The sequence below is a fragment of the Schistocerca cancellata genome, chromosome 11, assembly GCF_023864275.1.
Source record: "Schistocerca cancellata isolate TAMUIC-IGC-003103 chromosome 11, iqSchCanc2.1, whole genome shotgun sequence".
NCBI classification, from domain to species: domain Eukaryota; kingdom Metazoa; phylum Arthropoda; class Insecta; order Orthoptera; family Acrididae; genus Schistocerca; species Schistocerca cancellata.
Genome location: NC_064636.1, coordinates 110,407,056 through 110,432,928, shown reverse-complemented (window position 1 = coordinate 110,432,928; position 25,873 = coordinate 110,407,056). Strand labels below are relative to the sequence as shown.

Below are 25,873 nucleotides of genomic sequence, written 5' to 3'. Positions count from 1 at the left end.
TTGACATTGTGCCACAACACACACTTAACGAAGGTACAAGCATACAGAATAGGTTCTCAGATATGCGAGTGGCATGAAGACTTCCTAAGTTATAGAACTCAGTACGTTGTCCTCTATGGTGTGAGTGTATCAGACGTCCGGAATGCCCCAGTGAAGTGCGATAGGACCGCTACTATTTTCTCCATACATAGACGATTTGCAGCTGTTTGCTTACAATGCTGTAGTGTACGGGAACTGTAAAAGCATACTAGGTGTCTTACACGAATTTCTAGTCGGTGTGATGAATGTAGAAAAATGTAAGTTAACGTGGATTAGTAGCAAAAACAAACCCAGAATATTTGAATACAGCACTAATAGTGTGTTGCTTGACAAAGTGAGATCAATTACATATCTAGCCACAACATTGCTAAGCGATATGAAACAGAACGAGCGTGCAAGAATTGTACTAGGGAAGACGAATGCTTGACAAGTTTATTGGGAGAATTTTAGGAAAGTATGGTTAAGAACTGTTCGAGTGTTTGGGACTGGATTACAGGAATACATTGAAGCAATACAGAAGCTGGCTGTTATGTATGAACAACATGCAAGTGTTACAGAAATGATTCGAGAACTCAAATGAGAATCCCTGGAGGGAAGGTGATGTTCTTTTCGAGGGACACTATTGAGGAAATTTAGGAAAGGGCATCTGAAACTGATTTCAGAACAATTGTTTTGGTGCCAATGTGCATTTCACATATGGACCACGAAGATAAGAAAAATTAGGGCTCGTACAGAAGCACATAAAAAGTAATTTTTCCTCACTCTATTTGCGAGTGGAGTGGGAAGGGGAATGACTAGGAGTGGTAAACAGTACGCTCTGCCATGCTTGCGAAGTAGGTAGGTAGGTAGGGAGGGAGGTAGGTACGTAGGTATATGTAAGGTATTGATGCCAGAATGAGATTTTCACTCTGCAGCGGAGTGTGCGCTGATATGACACTTCCTGACAGATTAAAACGGTGTGCCGGACCGAGACTCAAACTCGGGACCTTTGCCTTTCGCGGGCCAAGTGTTCTACCATCTAGCTACCCAAGCATGACTCGCGCACGCCCCTTCCTCACAGTTTGGAAGGTAGGAGACGAGGTACGGGCAGAAGTGAAGCTGTGGGGACATGCTAGGGTAGCTCAGATGGTAGAGCACTTGCCTGCAAAAGGCAAAGGTCCTGAATTCGAGTCTCGGTCCGGCACACAGTTTTAATCTGCCAGGAAGTTTCAAAGTATTGATGGTTTGAGAATATTCTCCACTGAAATGTTAACAATATTTCATTGACCAGCAGCACTGTATTGGTGCACCATTTATGTTTCCTGTTTGTCTTTGTGTATATCTTACTTTAGTTTCTGAAGTAGTCTTAACGCATGACAATTTTAATATCCCAATGCAGGGATAGTCTTTGAATGTTTTAGGGTGATCAATGATGGATTTCACTATGGCATCAGTTTCTTTGATAATTTGAAAATATTATTTTCTTGTTGACTTACACAGCAGTGTTACCAAATATTTCTAATCCAAAAAGTATGTTAAAAATATCCAACGAATAGCAAGAGTTCTGCAAAATATATTTCAGTCTCATTAAATTTTCACGAAATGCAACGAAAAAATTTTAACGTTAAATGTCAGAATTTATCTTTGCAGGACAGGTATAACACTTCCACAGGCTTCTGTAACAAATTTTCGAAATGTGAAGTTACTCCTACTCTCTTGTCGACTGCAACTGCCTCTCTAATTCATGTATTTTGCTTCGCTTTTTTAACTCTTGTCAACATTTATGAGCTGTCGTACAATGTAGGACACACCCAAAAATCGTTTACTGTAGATTTTGGGTCCATGGTTTGATTTCAGTCAGTAAAATAACATGCAACAAGTTGCTCTTTTGCAGCCACTCTCAGACCGATTTCCTTTTTAGCACTGTTTTCTATTGTTAATAAAATTGTGACACATTCTTTGTTTTCAGTGTTAGATACCATTCTTAACCTTCTTAAATTGTGTTGCCAACTGATACCTGACAATATCGACAAAATTATTTATGGTGTGAGAAGTTGCTTCAGTGTAATGAATATCTGAGAAACTACTGTTGTCAAATACTGAATGTGTGCAGGTATCTTAAATGACATCATACAGAACTATTATAAATGTGTGCTCTGTTGAGATACAAATATGAGTAACACGAATGGACTTTATGCTTTAGTTTGGAAGATCAATGTAAAGATTATGTCCATGTGGTGCCTTTTTCCTCGTGCACAATCGCTAGCGCGTGGGAAGAAAAGCACATGCGCAAAAATTAGTGAAAACAATGCACTTATGCATGCATGCATGTTCTCGCATTGCCAAAGCAATCTGCTATTCATCCCCTTGCGTGCTTGGGAGTGTGTGTTGCACTTTCTGTGACGCAAAGGTGAAATAAATCGAAAACATAGGGCGACAATGAGTTGAACAGTATCTAAACAACAGAGTTACAAGAAATAAAAAGTTATGGTGACATTTCATTTGTGAATTCAGGAGGAGGCCACAGCAAGATCTTACAAATTCTGCTTGGGAAACTGGAGTGATAAGGCTTGCATATAATATTTCGTTGGCTAGCAACTGGAAAATTGCATACCAGTTTGAACTGTTTATTTCACATTTCAAAATAAGCATTTCGCTGATTATTTCTGAAACTGAGAAATACTTAAGAGATGGTCTTAGTCACTCTCTGAAGTTTACTGACTTTCAATACATATTTGTATTTTATATTATAAAAACCTGTCTACACCACTTCAGACAAAAGAAATTTTACATAGATCAACATCATTGTACTCGACAAATTTGGTAATGCGACACACCCCAGAATTCACTTGAATGGAGGTTGTGTTTTCCAATTTCATTGTTCTTCATTAATATCCCTTATTTCAATTTCTTTTGATTGGATATCATGCTCCTCAGTTGCGCCAGCTGGCATAGCATCCACAGTTTTCAAAGGTATTTTACATAAATTTGTAGGTGGCTGCTTCTCTGGTTTTCTACTTTGAAATTTATCTTATTCTTTACAGTGATATTATCACAGACTTTTTATCTAACACTTGACACTCAGGGCACCACATATCAAATTTTTATACAAATAACCTTCAGAAGCGACATTCCATATTAGTTCTTTTTGACTGTAATCATCTATAAATTTCATCACGCTTTCTTTGCAATCAACAGACATTGTTGCACACAAATCACCTCAAAGGATAACCTCAGCACACTACAGAACTAAACACACAGGCTACAGCTGCCTATGTCTGCTAAACAGTGCAAAATATTCACGCCGAACGCAGGACTCAATGCACTGATAAATGGGCATGCATAGTTGCATTGTCAGAAATTTCAGCACGAGCAGAAAGTCAAACAGAAAAAAGTCATCGTGTGGATGCACCATAAGATAAATTCTACATTAAATGCCAATGTTTCTTGATGGCTGAATGTTAAAGTCATTTTGTTTTGGAGACAACATTCTTACACAACATGATGTTTATGTGCAGCCTTATGAATAGAAAGGGGCTCACACAATTACCGTGAACTGTAAATACTTCAACAAGGAAATACTTACACACGTGGATATTGACAGCAACTATAAGATGGCAATAACTGGTGTTAACTAATAAATGACTATACACTCACTCAACCGTCCAGCCCACATTTATACAAGTTTCTTCTGGTCTCACCAGGTACCCAGTTTTAGCATACTGTAGATAATTAATTAATTACAGAAACTCATGCTGTTTGTGGAAAATGAGCATGTGACAGAGCACGTTGTGGCAGATTGATCAGATACATGGATATTACAGTCACTGATCATTGTCATTGTGCATGTGTGCACGAGTCTGTCTAACCATAGCTTCTCACAGGGCACTTACAGGCCAAACATAAAGGAAATAAAAGACAGCTGTTTTTTGTGAGTTCAGTCCATAGTAGTTATACAAATCATTAACATTATGCATAAATACAGAGGGGTCCATAAAAATGTAGAAACATTCTGATAGTCAATATTCATCATCATCATCATCATCATCATCATCATCATCATCATCATCATTTAAGACTGATTATGCCTTTCAGCGTTCAGTCTGGAGCATAGCCCCCCTTATACAGTTCCTCCATGATCCCCTATTCAATGCTAACATTGGTGCCTCTTCTGATGTTAAGCCTATTACTTCAAAATCATTCTTAACCGAATCCAGGTACCTTCTCCTTGGTCTACCCTGAACCTATGAGTCTCTTGGGTAACCTTGCTTCTCCCATGCATGTAACATGACCCTACCATCTAAGCCTGTTCGCCCTGACTGCTACATCTATAGAGTTCATTCCCAGTTTTTCTTTGATTTCCTCATTGTGGGCAACCTCCTGCCATTGTTCCCATCTACTCATACCTGCAATCATCCTAGCTACTTTCATATCCGTAACCTCAATCTTGTTGATAAGGTAACCTGAATCCACCCAGCTTTCGCTCCCATACAACAAAGTTGGTCGAAAGATTGAACGGTGCACAGATAACTTAGTCTTGGTACTGACTTCCTTCTTGCAGAAGAGAGTAGATCGTAGCTGAGCGCTCACTGCATTAGCTTTGCTACACCTCGCTTCCAGTTCTTTCACTATGTTGCCATCCTGTGAGAATATGCATCCTAAGTACTTGAAACCGTCCACCTGTTCTAACTTTGTTCCTCCTATTTGGCACTCAATCCATTTATATTTCTTTCCCACTGACATTACTTTCGTTTTGGAGATGCTAATCTTCATACCATAGTCCTTACATTTCTGATCTAGCTCTGAAATATTACTTTGCAAACTTTCAATCGAATCTGCCATCACAACTAAATCATCCGCATATGCAAGACTGCTTATTTTGTGTTCACATATCTTAATCTCACCCAGCCAGTCCATTGTTTTCAACATATGATCCATAAATAATATGAACAACAGTGGAGACAGGTTGCAGCCTTGTCTTACCCCTGAAACTACTCTGAACCATGAACTCAATTTACCGTCAACTTAACTGCTGCCTGACTATCCATGTAAAGACCTTTAATTGCTTGCAAAAGTTTGCCTCCTATTCAATAATCTTGTAGAACAGACAATAACTTCCTCCCTAGGAACCCGGTCATATGCCTTTTCTAGATCTATAAAGCATAGATACAATTCCCTGTTCCACTCATAACACTTCTCCATTATTTGCCGTAAGCTAAAGATCTGGTCCTGACAACCTCTAAGAGGCCTAAACCCACACTGATTTTCATCTAATTGGTCTTCAACTAATACTCGCCCTTTCCTTTCAACAATACCTGAGAAGATTTTACCCACAACGCTGATTAAAGAGATACCTCTGTAGTTGTTACAATCTTTTCTGTTTCCATGTTTAAAGATTGGTGTGATTACTGCTTTTGTCCAGTCTGATGGAACCTGTCAATAGTCAATATTAATTAAACATACCCCTAAAATTCTTGTCCAGGGGAAAGATTATTTTGTGTGTTCAAAGTGACCACTATTAGCAGGCAAATAATGTCAATGCCACTGTACTATGGCTGACAGTGTTGCCAGTGTAGACAGCCGCACAGAACGTCCTCCACAGGCAGAAGCCAAGAGATGTAAGGTCTGGAGACTCCATTGTTCCTCTTCGACTTATCCATTGACTGTGTAGGCTTTCATCCAAGTAGGCTCTGACATCTCTGTGGTGGCAAGGCAGAGCACCATCTTGTTGTAGGTAAAATGTTTTATTTCCAAAGACCTCTCAGATGGCACCGTAAAATCGATGTTTGCAGCATATGAAGATACATCTCACCCGTTACGGTACCTTCAAAGAAGAATGGGCCAATCAAATCATGCAGTGACAGACCACACCACACATTGACACCTGGTAGGTTAACATGTTTGTCCACGTGAACATGACGATTTTCAAGAGCCCAATACATGCAGTTGTGGCAATTTGCAGTGCTGTTACAGTTGAATTGCTTTCGTCAGACTAGATAACCATCCGTGCAAATCATTCATCCTAGTGAAGCGTACCTTCAAACCACTCGCAGTACTCCACCCTCCGATTCGAGTCATCCTCATTCGAAAGCAGCAGCAATCTTGGAATGTACACTTTCCACTTTGCAGCCTTCAGAATTCGTCATAAGCTTGACTGGCTTACCCTGCTATAACGTGCACCGTGCCTCACAAATTTTTGAAGTGACTTAGCAAAATATTGCAACACAGCAGTGCTGGAAGCTGGACTCTGTGATGTTTGTGGTCGGCCAGACCTTCTGTTTTGCACATCCGGAACAGTACCATTGGCTTCAAATTTATCCTGAATACGATAAATAGTGGTACATGTTGGTGTTTGAGTTCTCTATGCATTACGCAATTGCCTTTGTACCTACATCATGTTTTCATACTTCCAGTACCACTTCAATACAGGCTTGCATTACTCAAATAGCAATCATACTTCATTCACTGCTGCACTGTCATCTGCTGGAAAACATGTTGAGCCAGCAATTCACCTGTAAGTTCACAGGATACTAATATCATCCGACAGACTTTAAATACTTTCTATGGTGTAGATATGTGATAGTCAAGAGGAAGAAAACACAAAACAAAATCTGGCACACTCTGGCATTTATGTTTAACCTAGATAATATAAAGATTTTAGAAATCTCTAGTTGTTTCACATCAAAATGTCTTTTAAATCTAGTTTTTCTGCATGAATGCTTATTGGTGCATACTATCACTTTTTTTAAAGGTTGTTTTCTACATTCTTTTTCCTGACTATTGTTTTAAAATGCCCAAGTGATACAATGTAATTTTTGTTCTGTAAATTTTCAGCTGTGGAGCAGTTTCGAGAAACACATGTAGTCATAAACCACAAGGAAATTAAATATTTAGTAGCTTCACATACCGTCAATGTAACTTCAGCTGTTTTCACTTTCCTCGGTGACGGAGATACGTCAAATGTCAGCTTCTTTGCAACTGCCATAACTTTCTGAGGCACGTCACAGACCTGTAAATAGTAGTTTGCACTCTTACTCGTGTATATACTAGGAACTATAGTACTAGTGAGAAACACGTTTAAAATCATAAAAACAACTATGGGGCCATTCCATGCCAAATGGTCCAATTTCGGAAAAAAGTTCTGAATGACCATCTTGGATTTTGCTGAAATTTTGTGTGAACATTCACATATGTTCCCAACAAATAATGGTAAAGGTTTAATTTTGCCAGTTAAATACTTGTGCAATTATAGTCATTTTTTGACGCCATAGCACAGCCACCAACAGTGCACCCGTGAGTTTTCAGAAGCTTTGGGACATATTGTCTCAGGCAGTATTTTCTTGGGGGGGGGGGGGGGGGTCATTTTCTACAACTTTTTTCCCTTACAGAAGTTAAAAGAATAAAAGAAAGATTTCCTGAGAGATTAGCACATAGATGATTTGAAGGAATGCCTGCCAGAAAAATTGACACACAATAAAAGCGCAAAGCTTTCAAGAATAACTGTGGAATAAGCACAAAAATTTCAATGTAATAACTTACCAGAACAAGGCCTCTGAATATAAAATTTCACTGTCCTAGTGTTTCTGCTAGTTTACAAATTGAGGGGAAAGATGACGATTTTTCTAAAAATGCCAAAAATGGCTATTTTTTAACCCACTTTCATTACAAAGACCATGTTCTAAACTACCTAAGAAGTTATATTTGCTTTTGCTATATGAGCATATAAGCACTTAAAAAAAGCGACAGAGTGGAGGTGCTTTGAAAATAGTCACATATTCTACGGCAACTCAAATCTGACACCTTTTATTATGTTCTACAATTGTTCAGTACTCTCTGTGGAAGATAATATCAGAAGTCCTGATGACTACAAAAGAAGCTTGAGTCAAAAAAACTGCAAGCAAGTACACTTTTTTTGACGTCTTTATAGCATTCAGCTCTACAAAATACTTCTTATAAAAATGAAATCAAATAAGGAATCCAATAAAAAGAATAGGTTTTTCCCCCTCATAATTTGAGGTAACCTCGCTTGAAAAGTCTAATTTTTTGGGTGCTGTGTTACCAAAGTTACTTGCCAAAGAATTGCATCAGTGGCATCATTTGGCCAGCAGTACACTTTTCCTCATGACATTCTACAGCAAATTAATGAAACCTGTAAACAATTCAAATAGCTTGAAGTAAACGTAACCTTAGGATCTTAAAAGAGAGCTCATCTAGCTTTGGCACCTGACAATTACAGGAATGAAGGCTTGGCATCCTGTGTAAAGAAACTCTTATCAGGCTCAGAAACCTGTAGTAAAGGAAACCCACCCGTAGTTGCTACTGCACAGCTGTTGGCCACAGACCCTACGGCGATGGGGATGGTGCGTGGCTCACCTTAAAAGGAACCAGCAGTGGTTAAGCCACCATGGACCACAGCAATGTTTATATAATTTTTAACCAGTACACTAACATTCCACATTTACAGCAAACTATGCTAACACAAATTATGCTATGCCTTAAACAAATATTACTCTGACACATCATTATTACTGCATAATAAAAAGATATACTAATAATTTGCCATAATGTTAATCTATTCCATAAAATGGCAGGAAGAGCACTGTGAACTTCACCGAAGTTTAAACAATGTGATGATGGTGTAACACCGGCAAGCTATTTATACAATGTGTGCTACAACTGTTATGCAACTATTTCACTCCCATGATCTCCGCTGTCTTACTAATTCACAGTTAAACTGTGGAGTTTGTAACCAGTTTGATTCTGTAGTTACAGTTCCTTAGTTTCTCATATTTTATCTTCACAGTTCTTACGCGTTGTGCATGTTGGTGGAAGCAGAATTTTTTGGGAGTCTGTTTCAAATGCTGGTTCTTTAAATTTTCCCAATAGTGTCCCTTGAAAAGAAAGTCACCTTCCCTCCAGGGACTCCCATTTGAGTTCTCAAAGCATCTCTGTGACACTTACATGTTGTTTGAACCTACCAATAACACATCTAGCAGACTGCCTCCAAATTGCTCTGATGTCTTCCTTTAATACGACCAGGTACAGATCCCAAACACTCGAGCAGTACTCAAGGATAAGTCACACCACCTTCTTATATGCAGTCCCCTTTAAAGGTGAACCACACTTTCCTAACATTCTCCCACAGGGTGTACACGTGGCCGAGGAAAAAATATTCCCGGATTTCCCGGTTAAAAATACACTTTCTCTCGGATGGAAACACACTTTTTCCGTGTTAAGTAACACTATACTCTTCCTCGGAACTGTAAAACTTATCAATCCTTTCACCGGCATAGAATTTCCGGCACTTTAGAAAACGAAACTCAGGGAAAAAACACATTTTGGAAAGTTGTCTGATGTGCAGTAACATATACACTACATATTTTTGTATTACGAAAGTATAAATTCAAATTTGAAATTGAGACTGCGATGCGCTTTTGTAAGCCAGTCGCAGCTCATGCCAAGCTTTCGCCAGCCGATGACAGCGGATATTCAGAGCATAGGACACGTGATGCAGTCAGCCAATAGCAAGTTAAGTAGTGCGACATGCGAATAGAAAAAGGTAGTGGTTTAAATTAATATACATAGTGTTGCCTCTCCCTGGCACTAAAGTGTGAATTGCAGAGTAACCATGTAGATGTATAATATTGGTCTCCAAGATTAATAAGCTGCAAGAGAAGCAAAGCTTTCACACATAATGCTGATATTTCTTGCACGTGTACGCTTTAAGATACAGCACACAAATGTGCCAGTAAAATTTTTAACAATGACATAAATGTCTGATGATCTGGGATCGAAAATATTCTAAATGGTCGTCCTCAAAGATTTGATTTTTGAATGAAGAGTCAAACGCTCTCTGATTTAAGTAGTTCATCGGACATTCGTGCACATAGTTCATCTTGCGTAAAAAGAAATTTACTTTGTAAGTAACGCTTTTCAAACAACCATTCGGAATATTTTACCGCGACCTCTTAGAAATAGATTCGTTTCAGCAGTTGCCAGAGAGCACCAGGTGACAGGCATTGCCGCACTTGCGCAGCTACAATGGTGCAAGAAGCTCATATGTTCGTACGTCTAAAACATTAAAACATCTTACATTATGTCATAAAAGAAACAAGACATTAGAGGATACTCCAAGAGCATGGTAATTTTGTGGGCCATACTAAAATGCATAATTTGGCTTAAAGTGCACATTTTTTATGTCCACATTCAGATGTAAATTTTCTTGGAGTACCAGTACTGTATTGTCTCATGTTTGGTTCTTTATTATGGCATAATGCCATACGTGCTAGAAGATGAAGACGTGAACTTGAAATACAGCAAACAGTTGAAACTAGCCAATAGTGTGGAATTAAACACTTCGTTTCAAATAAATTGACTGCCTCAGCGGAAAAGATTTAAAAAAGTCAAATTTCTTTAAAAAAACGGACAAAAATAACTTAATTGTTCTGCAAGACGATTACAGCTTGACTGTCAGAAAAGTGGAAACAAAATAAAATCTGAAACTAATAACATATTTTGATGATGATGATGATGTCCCATACTCCGAGGAGCGTAGGGGACGATGCGGAGGACCCTTCCATAATTATGTGAATGTATTTTGCTTCACTTGATAGCTCCCGACCACAGAAATCTGTTTTGTTTTCACTTGACGTGAGAGCAACAAACAAAGAGGAAACAGCAAAACCATTTAACATAAACACGGGCCACATGGAGACTACCACCTCCCCACTACTGATCTGCGCATCAGCTCCGGATCTACATTTTTCCGAACTGCAGCAATATTAGATACTGGCACTCCCCCTCCCTCAAGCGTTTGAGGTACGACGCCAAAAATTTAAAAAAATCGACTTTTCAAAAATATTTTCATTTTGTAGCGCACACCTTTCTGAAGAGTGTGATACATAAAACATATATGTTTGAGGGAATGTAAGACAATGTTATTTGGTCTTAAATGTGCCGAAGTGCAGTGCCACGCCTCTTCACACAATATTCTTCCACCGCACGCCTCTGTATTTCAATCTGTGGAATTCAACCGTGTAATTGTAATGGATGCCATCAAACTATATTCAGGCCAGTGGAAATTAAAATCTCCTGTGGTGCCTCTCCTGCTCCCAGTCGGCCGGTTTGACATCCTGACCCTCTTTAAAAAAATCTCGCAATTAATACTGGATGGGATTATTAATACAAACAGTACCCAAGACTGGTGTTGTTTTTTGATTTGATTACGTGTGTTTTGTCACTCTCTGCTAGATAAAACAAAATAAGCCCGCCTAATATTGCAGCAATTTTTACACACACCAAATAAACGAGACTGTTTTGGCACAAATCGTCATTTTTATAACACGACGGAATATAATTCACGAAGTACCAATTTCAAATGCCTATTAGGCCTGAAGTTTTATGTTAGGAAATAGTTTCACGCTTCATTCATACTCTTTAGCTTCTGAAGCATGAGATTGAAAAATTTGGAATCGTCATATTCCTCCGTAATTTGTGAGAGTCCTTGTTTCTTCTCCTTCCTCTGTCTAACAAACAATCTTGTCATCACTAATTCTGTAACTATTCCAGCCAGTGTCAAAACTTCTTCTCTGGTTAGCTTCACTAACCCTGCCACAAACACCGGTTTAGTTATCCCGCATTTATTCTCCCGTTAGACGTTATTACCTGTTCGTACAACGCGTTTTCCGCGCTACTCCCAGAGTAGAACTTTAGCGGCTGATAGCCGGGCACTGTATAACTGGCCCTTAATAGTGTAGCGGTCTGGCCAAAAATTTTCTGTCAAAATTTCATTCTCTTGGACACATGGAGAAGACAATACGTATTCCTGTTAGTCGTTTATTTCCACTCTGGTAGTCTGAATCTACAGAATTCTCTAGTAATTATAACAACACTGATCATTTGCAAACCCAATCAACCACATAAAAAGCGATTGGCATTCACCCATTCGGCATTATTCGCTCAGCTCATATAGACCCGCCCGCTTTTGTCTGCAGTTCTAGATGCGACGGATATTCCCCTGCCAGAGACATCACGTACACTATGCGCGCATTCAAATATCAACTTATGATTCATTCAGAAATCAACTTAGAATTCGTTCAAAAACCAACAGGGATGCATTCAAAATCATATGAGTAATCGATAGACCAACGTACGCTGGATGCTAGGCAGTTTGTGAAACAAGGTCTTTTTTCTCATTTAGCTATTTTTCGACATAATCACCTTTTCTGTCGATGCATTTTTGTAGACGTTGTGGCAGTTTTTGTATGCCCATGTCATGCCAGCTTGCCACCACGCTGTTCAGAAAGTTATGAACCTCTTCTTTCACCTCGTCATAAGAGCTGAATCGCTTGCCAGCCAAATGTTCTTTTAACCTAGGGAACTGAGCGCCAAGTCAGGACTATAGGGTGGGTGGGCGATTATGTTCCACTGAAACTGTTGAAGGAGAGCAACGGTTTGCCGAGCAATGTGTGGGCGAGCACTGTCATGGAGAATGTGTACGCCCTTGCTCAGCATTCCTCTCCCCCAGTTCTGAATTGCTCGTTTGAGTTTTTTCAGAGCCTCACAGTAACAGTCAGCGTTAATTGTGGTCACAGTGGGCAGAAAGTCGATCAACAACACGCCTTTCCGATCCCAAAAAACGGCTGTCATGACTTTACCGGCAGACTGTGTTTGTTTGAATTTCCGCAGCTTTGGCGAAGAAGGATTCCGCCACTGGCGTGATTGTTGCTTGGTCTCAGGTGTAAAATGGTATGCCCAGGTTTCGTCACCTGTTACAATTGAGTCCAGAAAGTTGTCCTGTTTGGCTGCAAAATGCACGGGAAGCGTCAACTCGTTACCGCATGTGGTCCTCAGTCAGCATGCGTGGCACCCATCTTGCACACATCTTCTGGTAGTTTCCATTAAAATTCTGTGAGCGTGCTTCGGGAAACCTCAGGAACCAACGTGCAGAGATCATCCAGGGTGATCCACCAATTTTCAAGCATGCTTTGCTCAACCTTCAACACTGTCTCCTCAGAAATTGACAGTCTCCCGTTCCTTTGTTCGTCGTGAATTTCGGTCTGACCAGCTGCAAACTCTCTACACCACTTACGAAATTTTTGACATCCGTGCACAACTCACCATACACTTCCGTCAATTGGCGACAAATTTCAATCGGCGCAGTGCCCTTTGCATTCAAAAACTGAATAATTGCGCGCAATTCGCACTTGGCGGTAACATCCAACAGGAGCTCCATTCTAGATGGCTGCCAAGCCAAGGCTGAGCGCCTCAGTGCGGCATGCACACGTTTACACACAGCGTGTGAAGCACTCTTCATAACGGTGTGACCAATTGCCTCACAAACAGAGTTCTGTACTTACAAAAAAAATAGGAGACCTTACTTTTGGGATTACGCTCGTACCTTCATGGAGTGACTGTACACAACTGCCGCGTTGAGGGTCTTCTGTGCTGTGGAACGACAGATGCCCAAAGTGTAAACATGTGAAGCACCTCATAGGCAGTGGGACTTATCGCTTCACATCACGCCTGTACACTTAACTTTCTCCAGGAGGACATAAACTTCGAAGTTATCTTGACATTGATTTGTTGTAGCATCTTAGAACATATTCTGAGGTCAAACATAATGAGGTATCTCAAACAGAATGGACTCCTCAATGGCATTCATTCAGCACAGATTGCAAAAACACTGATTGTGTGAAACTCAATTCTCACTTTTCTCAGATGATATACCAAAAGCTCACGATCAAGGTGGTCAGGTACATGAAGAATTTCTCAGTTTCCGAAAAGCATTTGACACGGTAGCACACTTATGCTTATTGTCAAAAGTACGATCGTGTGGGGTACTGAGTGACATTTGTAACTGGATTGATGACTTTTTGGTAGGCAGTATTCAGCACGTTATCTTGTACGGAGAGTCATCGTCACATGTAGAAATTACTTCACGTGTGGCCCAGGTGAGTGTGGTCTGGCCCTTGCTGTTCAATTGTATATTAATGACTTTGCCGACAATGTTAATAGAACCTCAGGAATTTTGCAGATGATGCAGTTATCTATAGTGAAGTACTAGCTGAAAGAAGCTGTACGAATGTTCCGTCAGTTCTCGATACGATGTGAAAGCGGTGCAAAGATTGGAACTTCCTTCAAATGTTCAAAAATGTAAAATTGTGCACTACACAAAATGAAAAAACATAGTATCCTATGACTGTAATGTCAATGCATCACCGTTGGAATTAGACAACTCATAGAAATACCTGGGTATAACACTTCGTAGCGATATGATGTGGAATGATCACACAGTGAGCCTTGTGCACTTCGGTTTATTGGTAGAATATTAGAGAAGAGCAATCAGTCTACAAAAGGGAGTACCTACAAATCACTCATATGACGATTCTAGAGTATTGCTCAAGTGTGTGGGACTCATACCAAATAGGACTAAGACGGCATATTAAATGTATAAAGAGAAGGGCAACATGGTCGGTGATGCTGAAAAAAACTGAACTGGCAGACTTTTTAAGATAGCTGTAAACTGTTATTGCAGTCTTCAGTCCAAAGACTGGTTTGATGCAGCTCTCCATGTTACTCTTCATCTCCAAGTAACTGCTGCAACCTACATCATCCTGAATCTGCTTACTGTATTCATCTTGTGGTCTCCCTCTATGATACCACCCCCCCCCCCCCCCCCCCACGCTTCCCTCCAATACTGAATTGGTGATCCCCTGATGCTTCAGAACGTGCCCTACCGACCGATTCCTTATTTACGTGATCTACCCATCTAATCTTCAGCATTCTTCTGTAGCACCACATTTCAAATGCTTCTATTTCCTTCTTGTCTAAACTATTTATCATCAATGTTCCACTTCCCTACATGGCTACACTCCATTTAAATATTTTTGGAAAGGACTTCCTGACACTTAAATCTATAGTCGATGTTAACTACTTTATCTCCTTCAGAAACACTTTTCTTGGCATTGTCAGTCTGCATTTTATATCCTCCCTACTGGACCATCATCAGTTATTTTGCTTCCCAAATAACAAAACTAATCTACTACTTTAAATGTCTCATTTCCTAACCTAATTTCCTCAGCATCACCTGATATACTTACATTCTATTATCTTCATTCTGCTTTTGTTGATGTTCAACTTATATCCTCCTTTCAAGACACTGCCGATCTGTTCAACTGCTCTTCCAAGTCCTTTGCTGTCTGACGGAATTACAATGTCATCGGTAAATATCAAAGTATTTGTTTCTTCCCCCTGGACTTTAATTCCTACTTTAAATTTTTCTTTTCTTTCCTTCACTGCTTGCTCAATATACAGATTGGATATAATTGGGGATAGGTTACAACCGTGTCTCACTCCCTTCTCAACCAATGCTTCCCTTACATACACACCAACTCTTACAACTGCCGTCTGGTTTCTGAACAAATTGTGAATAGCCTTTTCGCTACCTGTATTTTACCCCAACCACCTTAAAAATTTGAAATAGGGTATTCCAGTTAACACTAAAGCTTTCTTTAAGTCTACATATGCAATAAATGTAGGTTTGCCTTTCCTTAACCTAGTCATAGGGTCAGTGTTACCTTGCATGTTCCTACATTTCTCCAGCATACAAACTATCTTCCCCGAAATCAGCTTCTACCAGTTTTTCCATTCTTCTGTAAAGGATTGCCGTTAGTATTTTGTAACCTTGATTTATTAAACTGATAGTTCAGTAAACTATCCTGAAAAAATCTTCTATCGAAGTTTCCAGAACTGACTTTAAATTGTGACTCTAGGAATGTACAGCCCCTGCACATTGCTCACATAGGGATTGTGAGAATGGATTAAAATAATTACAGCACACACGAAGGCATTCAAACACTCATTCTTCCAACACTCCACGTGTGAATGGAACGGGGGAAAAAAAAAAAAAACAATAACTGGTACAGAGTAATATACCCTCTGCCATGCACTTCACGGTGGTTTGCAGAGTGTAGATGTACCCATACGATTATTATCCTCATTATCTGTGGAACCTTTTTGTATGTCCCTGATAAAATGTACACCTCATCATGGGAGATTAGTCCAAACCACCTCAACTGTTTGGAGTGTAAGAGCTCTGTGGAAGACTATTTCTTGGATTGTGTTCAAAGTTGTGTGTGGGGCAATGGTCACAGGTATGTCACCTAGAGGATCACATGCCTGATGAGCTATAGACTAGGCAGCAGAGGAAGTTCTAATTAATAATGACCATTTTACAATTTTCCCAGAGGTTCAACTTCTTGAAAGCTGTGTTCAATGTTTTTGACAAAAAAATAATGATTTCTTTGCAGTGAAAGTGTCTCCATCTGTCCAAGTACATAAAATGTACCGAGTGAAATGTTTCACAATCAGAAGCCTGGCTCATCTCTCTTCCCATGACGTAGTGAGGGAAGGAAACGTCATGGGGTAATAGCTTTCTGCACTGTAATAATCTTTTCCATCTGAAGGGACTACTGGGGACTCATGGCCACCAGCAGAAGAAAGTTTAATTCGTTACATGTGCAAATCTTTTGCCGCGATACCGCCCACTCCGAATGGGAGCTCTCTCTGAGGGTGCCACCCAGCCACAGCAACAGCTATTTGGCCAGTAAACCATTGCCTGGAGTCCCTATGTCCCTAGCATCGGGAGTTTCCAGCTCAGGCACCGACAGTGTGGCCTCTGCGTGGTCAGAGGGCTACCACAGTGCAGGTACTTGATGACACCTCCGCAATGGAATGGCTACCATCCTGAGTTTTGGTGCAGAACCTTGCCGAGAAACGAAGGTCGTAATGAGAGAAATGCACAAAAGGTGCCACATACGCTGTCCTGGGTGACCTTCCCTGCAGGATCCACACTTCTGTAAAATATGGAAAAGGAGTAAGAAGTCCAACCCAGTAAGGGGAGCGTGAAGTTGTAGAATGGCAGAAGGAAAGAAAACGAGTGTCCAAAACAAGAGACTTGCAGCGGGAAGAAATGCTGCACGGACTAGGGCCCCGTGGTGGCCAGGGCCGTACCGTATTTACTCGAATCTAAGCCGCACTTTTTTTCCAGTTTTTGTAATCCAAAAAACTGCCTGCAGCTTAGAATCGAGTGCAAAGTAAGTGGAAGTTATGAAAAATGTTGGTAGGTACCGCCACAATTAATTTCTGCCATTGAATATATGTAGCGCTACACAGGCATGGTTTGCAGGCACAAAGATAAATACTGGCGCCAAAATCTCCGCGTCAGAAAAAAAAAAGTGGAAGACGAGCTTTTTTTTCTCTGCCCCGAGTTTTGACCACTGCTCTTTCATACATTATCCAACAAAGTAAATACAAATTCCGTATTGTTTATCTTCGAATGTAGCAGCATTTCAATGTACTACGAAAATTTTTCCCGAGGGCATGCAGCTTTACTGTATGGTTAAATGATGATGGCGTCCTCTTGGGTAAAATATTCCGGAAGTAAAATAGTCCCCCATTCGGATCTCCGGGCGGGGACTACTCAGGAGGACATCGTTATCAGGAGAAAGAAAACTGGCGTTCTACGGATCGGAGCGTGGAATGTCAGATCCCTTAATCGGGCAGGTAGGTTAGAAAATTTAAAAAGGGAAATGGATAGGTTAAAGTTAGATATAGTGGGAATTAGTGAAGTTCGGTGGCAGGAGGAACAAGACTTTTGGTCAGGCAAATACAGGATTATAAATACAAAATCAAATAGGGGTAATGCAGGAGTAGGTTTAAATAATAAATAAAAAAATAGGAGTGCGGGTAAGCTACTACAAACAGCATACTCAACGCATTATTGTGGCCAAGATAGACACGAAGCCCACGCCTACCACAGTAGTACAAGTTTATATGCCAACTAGCTCTGCAGATGACGAAGAAATTGGAGAAATGTATGACAAAATAAAAGAAATTATTCACATAGTGAAGGGAGACGAAAATTTAATAGTCATGGGTGATGAATTCGATAGTAGAAAAAGGGAGTGAAGGAAAGGTGGTAGGTGAATATGGATTGGGGGGAAGAAATGAAAGAGGAATCCTCCTGGTAGAATTTTGCACAGAGTACAACATAATCATAGCTAAAACTTGGTTCAAGAATCATAAAAGAAGGTTGTATACATGGAAGAACCCTGGAGATACTAAAAGGTATCAGATTGATTATATCATGGTAAGACAGAGATTTAGGAACCAGGTTTTACATTGTAAGACATTTCCAGGGGCAGATGTGGACTCTGACCACAATCTATTTGTTATGAGCTGTAGGTTAAAACTGGAGAAACTTCAAAAAGGTGGGAATTTAAGGAGATGGGACCTGGATAAACTGAAAGAACCAGAGGTTGTACAGAGTTTCAAGGAGAGCATAAGGGAACAATTGACAGGAATGGGGGAAAGAAATACAGTAAAAGAAGAATAGGTAGCTTTGAGGGATGAAGTAGTGAAGGCAGCAGAGGATAAAATAGGTAAAAAGACTAGGTCTGCTAGAAAACCTTGGGTAACAGAAGAAATATTGAACTTAATTGATGAAAGGAGAAAATATAAAAAGGCAGTAAATGAAGCAGGCAAAAAGGAATACAAACTTCTCAAAAATGAGATCGACAGGAAGTGCAAAAGCTAAGCAGGGATGGCTAGAGGACAAATGTAAGGATGTAGAGGCTTGTCTCACTAGGGGTAAGATAGATACTGCCTACAGGAAAATTAAAGAGACTTTTGGAGAAAAGAGAACCACTTGTAGGAATATCAAGAGCTCAGATGGAAACCCAGTTCTAAGCAAAGAAGGGAAAGCAGAAAGGTGGAAGGAGTGTATAGAGGGTCTATACAAGGGTGATGTACTTGAGGACAATATTATGGAAGTGGAAGAGGATGTAGAAGAAGATGAAATAGGAGATATGATACTGCGTGAAGAGTTTGACAGAGCACTGAAAGACCTGAGTCGAAACAAGGCCCCGGGAGTAGACAACATTCCATTAGAACTACTGACAGCCTTGGGAGAGCCAGTACTGAGAAAACTCTACCATCTGGTGAGCAAGATGTATGAGACAGGCGAAATACCATCAGACTTCAAGAAGAATATAATAATTCCAATCCCAAAGAAAGCAGGTGTTGACAGATGTGAAAATTACCGAACTATCAGTTCAATAAGTCACAGCTGCAAAATACTAACGCGAATTCTTTACAGACGAATGGAAAAACTAGTAGAAGCCGATCTCAGGGAAGATCAGTTTGGATTCCGTAGAAATATTGGAACACGTGAGGCAATACTGACCTTATGACTTATCTTAGAAGCTAGATTAAGGAAAGGCAAACCTATGTTTCTAGCATTTGTAGACTTAGAGAAAGCTTTTGACAATGTTGACTGGAATACTCTCTTTCAAATTCTGAAGGTGGCAGGGGTAAAATACAGGGAGTGAAAGGCTGTTTACAATTTGTACAGAAACCAGATGGCAGTTATATGAGTCGAGGGACATGAAAGGGAAGCAGTGGTTGGGAAGGGAGTGAGACAGGGTTGTAGCCTCTCCCTGATGTTATTCAATCTGTATATTGAGCAAGCAGTAAAGGAAACAAAAAGAAAAATTCGGAGTAGGTATTAAAATCCATGGAGAAGAAATAAAAACTTTGAGGTTTGCCGATGACATTGTAATTCTGTCAGAGACAGCAAAGGACTTGGAAGAGCAGTTGAACGGAATGGACAGTGTCTTGAAAGGAGTATACAAGATGAACATCAACAAAACCAAAACGAGGATAATGGAATGTAGTCGAATTAAGTCGGGTGATGCTGAGGGAATTAGATTAGGAAATGAGACACAAAGTAGTAAAGGAGTTTTGCTATTTGGGGAGCAAAATAACTGATGATGGTCGAAGTAGAGAGGACATAAAATGTAGACTGGCAATGGCAAGGAAAGCGTTTCTGAAGAAGAGAAATTTGTTAACATTGAGTATAGATTTAAGTGTAAGGAAGTCGTTTCTGAAAGTATTTGAATGGAGTGTAGCCGTGTATGGAAGTGAAACATGGACGATAAATAGTTTGGACAAGAAGAGAATAGAAGCTTTTGAAATGTGGTGCTACAGAAGAATGCTGAATATTAGATGGGTAGATCACATAATTAATGAGGAGGTATTGAACAGAATTTGGGAGAAGAGACGTTTGTGGCACAACTTGACCAGAAGAAGGGATCGGTTGGTAGGACATGTTCTGAGACATCGAGGGATCACCAATTTAGTATTGGAGGGCAGCGTGGAGGGTAAAAATCGTAGAGGAAGACCAAGAGATGAATACACTAAGCAGATTCAGAAGGATGTAGGTTGCAATAGTTACTGTGAGATGAAGAAGCTTGCACAGGATAGAGTAGCATGGAGAGCTGGATCAAACCAGTCTCAGGGCTGAAGACCACAACAACAACAACAACACGAAAATCCAGCTGGCGAGACTGTTTGGGATGTTTGTCAATATGGCCAACTGTACGTTGTGAATTTTTTCCTACCTGTGAGAAGAGATAGTTGCTAATAGGAATTTTCATGAATTGTGAATCACATGCAGTATTCTCTTCACCATAAGAATAATACGAATATAAACATTTTGCCATGTATTGTTTTGTGTTTGCTGCTATTTCATTTAAATCCTGTCTGCCTAATAAACTATGAAACTAGAGTGAGACAACAGCAAACGCGGAAGAATATACATATCATGTCATGTTTATATTTATATTATTCTTATGCCTAATAGTGATACAGTCAGAAATGAAACATGGCAATTGACTAGATTTTTAAATCTAAGATGACTCTAGTTTCTGTGCAGAATGTAAGGTACTAAAGAGGCATCTGCAAAGATTTTCAAACGGAGAAAAATTTTCGCTAAACTGTCGTTCAGAACATCTATCACACGCAGTCTATTATTTGGTTCTTGTTGATCATTATCAAAGTAAGCAGCAGTGTAAGTAACAACAAATAGCAGTCTCTTGCCATTGTTTCGGTAATGAGATGATTCCTCTCTTTTTTTTTTTTTAAATTGTAAGCAAGCCATGCCGTGAGCGGTGACAAGCTGTAAATACTCATTATCAGAATGCGACAAACAATGCAGAACACAGTACAGTAATGCATTTTCAGCTTAAAGTGACATAAATACCTATAACAAAATGAACGGCACTTATCAGATCAAAGAAAAATAAGCAATCAATTCAAACCAGACAAAGCACGTGAAAAAGGAAGGGTACCCTTATAAATACGGACGGAGTGCCTGACGCATAGCAATGGCTACCTGGTAAAGCTTAACTGCTAAGCAAGACTCGAACCAAACTACTGTAGCTGTATCGTCATTCATTTGACATAAATTGTGTCTCAAATTACAATGGACCAACTTTGTTTCGATTTGGAGGTGCTGCCTAAAACTTTTCTCTCCCCTTGAATTTAAGAGTCTCAAATTTCAGGTGCAGCTTAGATTTGTGAAAAAATTTTTTCCTCGACTTCGAGTCTCATTTTTCAGGTGCGGCTTAGATTCTAGTGAGGCTTAGATTCGAGTAAATACGGTACTCACTGAAGAACTGTGAGCCTCCTAGGGGGCTGAAAAGTAGAGTTCTGAAGTGAACATCCACACCACAACTATCTCCTCATTCAGTACCCAATGAAGAAGATCGCAGGCTGACAACAATGTGAGTGATCAGTTTTCTGCCAAACTTGGGGAATCTGTAAGTGTGATCTTTTAACAGTTGAAACAGGCCTGCGGGGAGCATTCCTTATCAAGAGCGTAAGTCTTTTGCCAGCACAAATCGTTTTTGGAAGGCTGAGAACACACTGAAGATGAACCTGAGTCAAGGAGATCTTCACTTCAAAAAGCGATGAAAACGTTGAACGAGTGCACGCTTTTGTGAGATCAGACTGATGTTTAACAACAAGGATGATGGGTGACCTGTTCGACACCATCACTGCGTATCACATTTTGACACTGCAGACTAGTGGACAATGTATCTGACAACACATTGTCACAGTCACATCCATAATGGAATTTGTGCCTTGAAAAGGCAGTCTCCCCCTCCCCCAATCCAGCTGATCTGAGTCATTGTGACTTTTTATATTCTTTTCCTGAAATTGAAAAATGTCTTAAAAGGACTCTGTAGAACACTCAAAAGGTTAAAAGTCCCCACCAGTTGAAGCCTTTCAGCACTGATACCAAGACTAGGAACACCAACTCTGCCAGTGTATAGCTGCTGAAGGGAACAACTTTGAAGGAGACAATATTGTTTGAAAAAAGTAAACACTTCGGTAGACAAAAAATCAGTCTCATTACTTTTCTCACACACCTTGTACACAGGGTACCATGAAGATATCATGACAACTTGAATGGGTATTGCAATGAAGGTGATCATGTAACTGAAGTGGTGGAACACAAACATTGAATGGTAACCCTTCAAATTGCTTTACTAAAGGAATGAAATACAAAAAATTTTTTGGTACAAATCATTCTATTGTTTCAAAATATTCACCTTTAACATTTATACTGTTTTTCACAAGTTTAAACTAATTTTGGGAAAATTTTTCAATACCTTGTTGTTACTGTAAATGATGATTTTGAAAAGACTCACTGCTTCTTGAGATGATGAAGATTGCAGTCAGTGCATTTTTTTGTATGAAAGCAACATCAGTTCCTTTCACGGTGTACGATACGCCTCGAACCAATTGTAAACAGCATTTTTTGCAGGTGACCAATTGCCAAAGTAGAAAGAAGCAACAAAACAATAGTCACACACAATGACACAAGGAAGTACAACTCGCACGTCTCTGGTCGCTCTGGAGGTCCTGGCCGGAAACAGTGGTCGTGTGTGTGAGGTTCAAGCAACTGAAATCACTCAACAGAGGAAAGTCCACTGGACCTGACGGGATGCCAAATCGATTCTACACAGAGTACGCGAAAGAATTTGCCCCCCTTCTAACAGCCGAGTACCGCAAGCCTCTAGAGGAACGGAAGGTTCCAAATGATTGAAAAAGAGCACAGGTAGCCCCCGTCTTCAAGAAGGGTCGTCGAGCAGATGCACAAAACTATAGACCTACATCTCTGACATCGATCTGTTGTAGAATTTTAGAACACGTTTTTTGCTTGCGTATCATGTCATTTCTCGAAACCCAGAATCTACTCTGTAGGAATCAACACGAATTCCGGAAACAGCGATCGTGTGAAACCCAACTCACTTTATTTGTTCGTGAGACCCAGAAAATGTTAGATACAGGCTCCCAAGTAGATACAGGCTCCCATTTTCCTCGACTTCCAGAAGGCGTTCGATACAGGTCCGCACTGTCACCTGATAAACAAAGTAAGAGCCTACGGAATATCAGACCAGCTGTGTGGCTGGATTGAAGAGCTTTTAGCAAACAGAACACAGCAAGTTGTTCTCAATGGAGAGATGTCTACAGACGTTAAAGTAACCTCTGGCGTGCCACAGGGGAGTGTTACGGGACCATTGCTTTTCACAATATATATATAAATGACCTAGTAGATAGTGTCAGAAGTTCCATGCGGCTTTTCGTGGATGATGCTGTAGTATACAGAGAAGTTGCAGCATTAGAAAATTGCAGTAAAATGCAGGAAGATCTGCAGCGGATAGGCACTTTGTGCAGGAAGTGGCAACTGACCCTTAACATAGACAAATGTAATGTATTGTGAATACATAGAAAGAAGGATCCTTTATTGTACGATTATATGATAGCAGAACAAACACTGGTACTAGTTACTTCTGTAAAATATCTGGGAGTGTGCGTGCGGAACGATTTTAAGTGGAATGATCGTATAAAATTAATTGTTGGAAAGGCAGGTGCCAGGTTGAGATTCATTGGGAGTGTCCTTAGAAAATGTCGTCCATCAACAAAGGAGGTGACTTACAAAACACTGGTTCGACCTATACTTGAGTATTGCTGATCAGTGTGGGATCCGTACCAGGTCGGGTTGACAGAGGAGATAGAGAAGATCCAAAGAAGAGCGGCGCGTTTCGTCACAGGGTTATTTGGTAAGCGTTACGGAGATGTTTAGCAAACTCAAGTGGCAGACTCTGCAAGAGAGGCGCTATGCATCGCGGTGTAGCTTGCTGTCCAGATTTCGAGAGGGTGCGTTTCTGGATGAGGTATCGAATATATCACTTCCCTGTACTTATACCTCCCGAGGAGATCACGAATGTAAAATTAGAGAGATTCGAGCGCGCACAGAGGCTTTCCGGCAGTCGTTCTTCCCGTGAACCGTATGCGACTGGAACAGGAAAGGGAGGTAATGACAGTGGCACGTAAAGTGCCCTCCGCCACACACCGTTGGGTGGCTTTCGGAGTAATAATGTAGATGTAGGTAGGTGTGCTTGCCTATGACAATACGTGTCGTCTTTTCTGAAAAAGGCTTTGGCTGAAAGCTAAGTTTTCTTTTGAGCCTGCCTGCAATTCAACATGTCAAGCTTTCTGCCATCTATCCTTCATAATATTGTCAATATTACGATCTGGACTTCATGTCTCAAATATCATTATCGGGTGATCATTTGCAAAAACTTAAAACATAACCCTTATATTGAGGAGAACTACTCACTCCTTGGATTTATAAGTGATGTAAGAAAACTGCATTTAGTAATATAAAGTGGTTCCATTTGATTGAGTTACTTAGGCAGCACAGTCTGTTCAAAATTACTTTAGGACTGATAATTCGGAAAGAGCACGGATAGGAACAGAGCAGAGTTGCCACGTCCTGCCATAGGACACACGCACAAGCTTACACTCCATTTAACTCGCTACAACAGTTATTCAATGCATAAATATGGAACTATCATAAATTTGTTCTGTGACAGTTACACTATGTTTTGATTTTAATTTTATCTGCAGCTAAAAGAAATGCCGTGTGGCTAGGGCCTCGTGCCGGGTAGACCATTCGCCTGGTGCAAGTCTTTTGAATTGATGTGTGTCAATGGGGATGAGATGATGATACGACAACACAACACCCAGTCCCTGAGAGGAGAAAATCTCCGACCCAGCCGGGAATTGAACTCGGGCCATTAGGATTAACATTCCGTCACGCTGACCACTCGGCTACAAATTAGTAAGACACTACAGTACTGTCACCTATGTAGCGCTCACATGGGGATTTTGAGGATAAGATTAGAATAAAATTACAATTAAAACAAGAGCCTTAGCTGCGCATTGATATACATCAACGGGGACAGTTGAAAATGTGTACCCTGACCGAGACTCAAACGCGGGATCTCCTGCTTACATGGCAGACACCCTATCCCTCTGAGCCATCAAGGACACAGAGGATAATGTAACTGCAGGGACTTATCTCTGGCACGCTCCCTGTGAGACCCATATTCTCAACTTATTGTCCACACACTACATTCGTAGTGCTCTGCCCATTACACTCATTATGCACAGCAGACAATCTTACCGTAAGAGTTCGGGCAATGTGTGTGCATCCGCACAGGCGGAGGACATTGGCCGGTTAGCCTTAACTATATGAAGACGGTATCTGTTCTTTCGGACATATTTTCTGATTTTCTCATCAGATGTCCAAAAAATGAGAAACGTTTCTTCCTGATCATGCTCATTACTGGTTCTATTTTCTTGTATACTGTTTCATTTGAAGCTATTCTCCAATGCCCATTTACTTAATATTATTTATTTTTGCATGTTCTAATTCTTCTTCTTTCTACCTTAAGTATTTTGTCAATTTGTGCTGTATTGGTTGTTTCGAAGTTAGTTTTAGCTGCATAAGTTATTTAGAGGGAGACCAAGAGATCAATACACTAAGCAGATTCAGAAGGATGTAGGTTGCAGTAAGTACTGGGAGATGAAGAAGCACAGGATAGAGTAGCATGGAGAGCTGCATCAAACCAGTCTCAGGACTGAAGACCACAACAAC

General features: G+C 40.3%; 1 protein-coding gene across 2 annotated transcripts in view; it reads right to left on the bottom strand.

Annotated features, from left to right (window-relative positions):
- LOC126108753 (uncharacterized) overlaps window positions 1-25,873 on the bottom strand; it is a 120,316-nt gene that overhangs the window by 21,642 nt on the left and 72,801 nt on the right. Inside the window, exon 5 of one of the 2 annotated variants that reach the window (XM_049914096.1) lies at window positions 6,926-7,027. The exons of the other annotated variant lie outside the window; for it this stretch is intronic. Within the exon in view, the coding sequence (XP_049770053.1) occupies window positions 6,926-7,027 (102 nt within the window). The remainder of the gene's footprint in view (window positions 1-6,925; window positions 7,028-25,873) is intronic. 2 annotated transcript variants of the gene reach the window in all.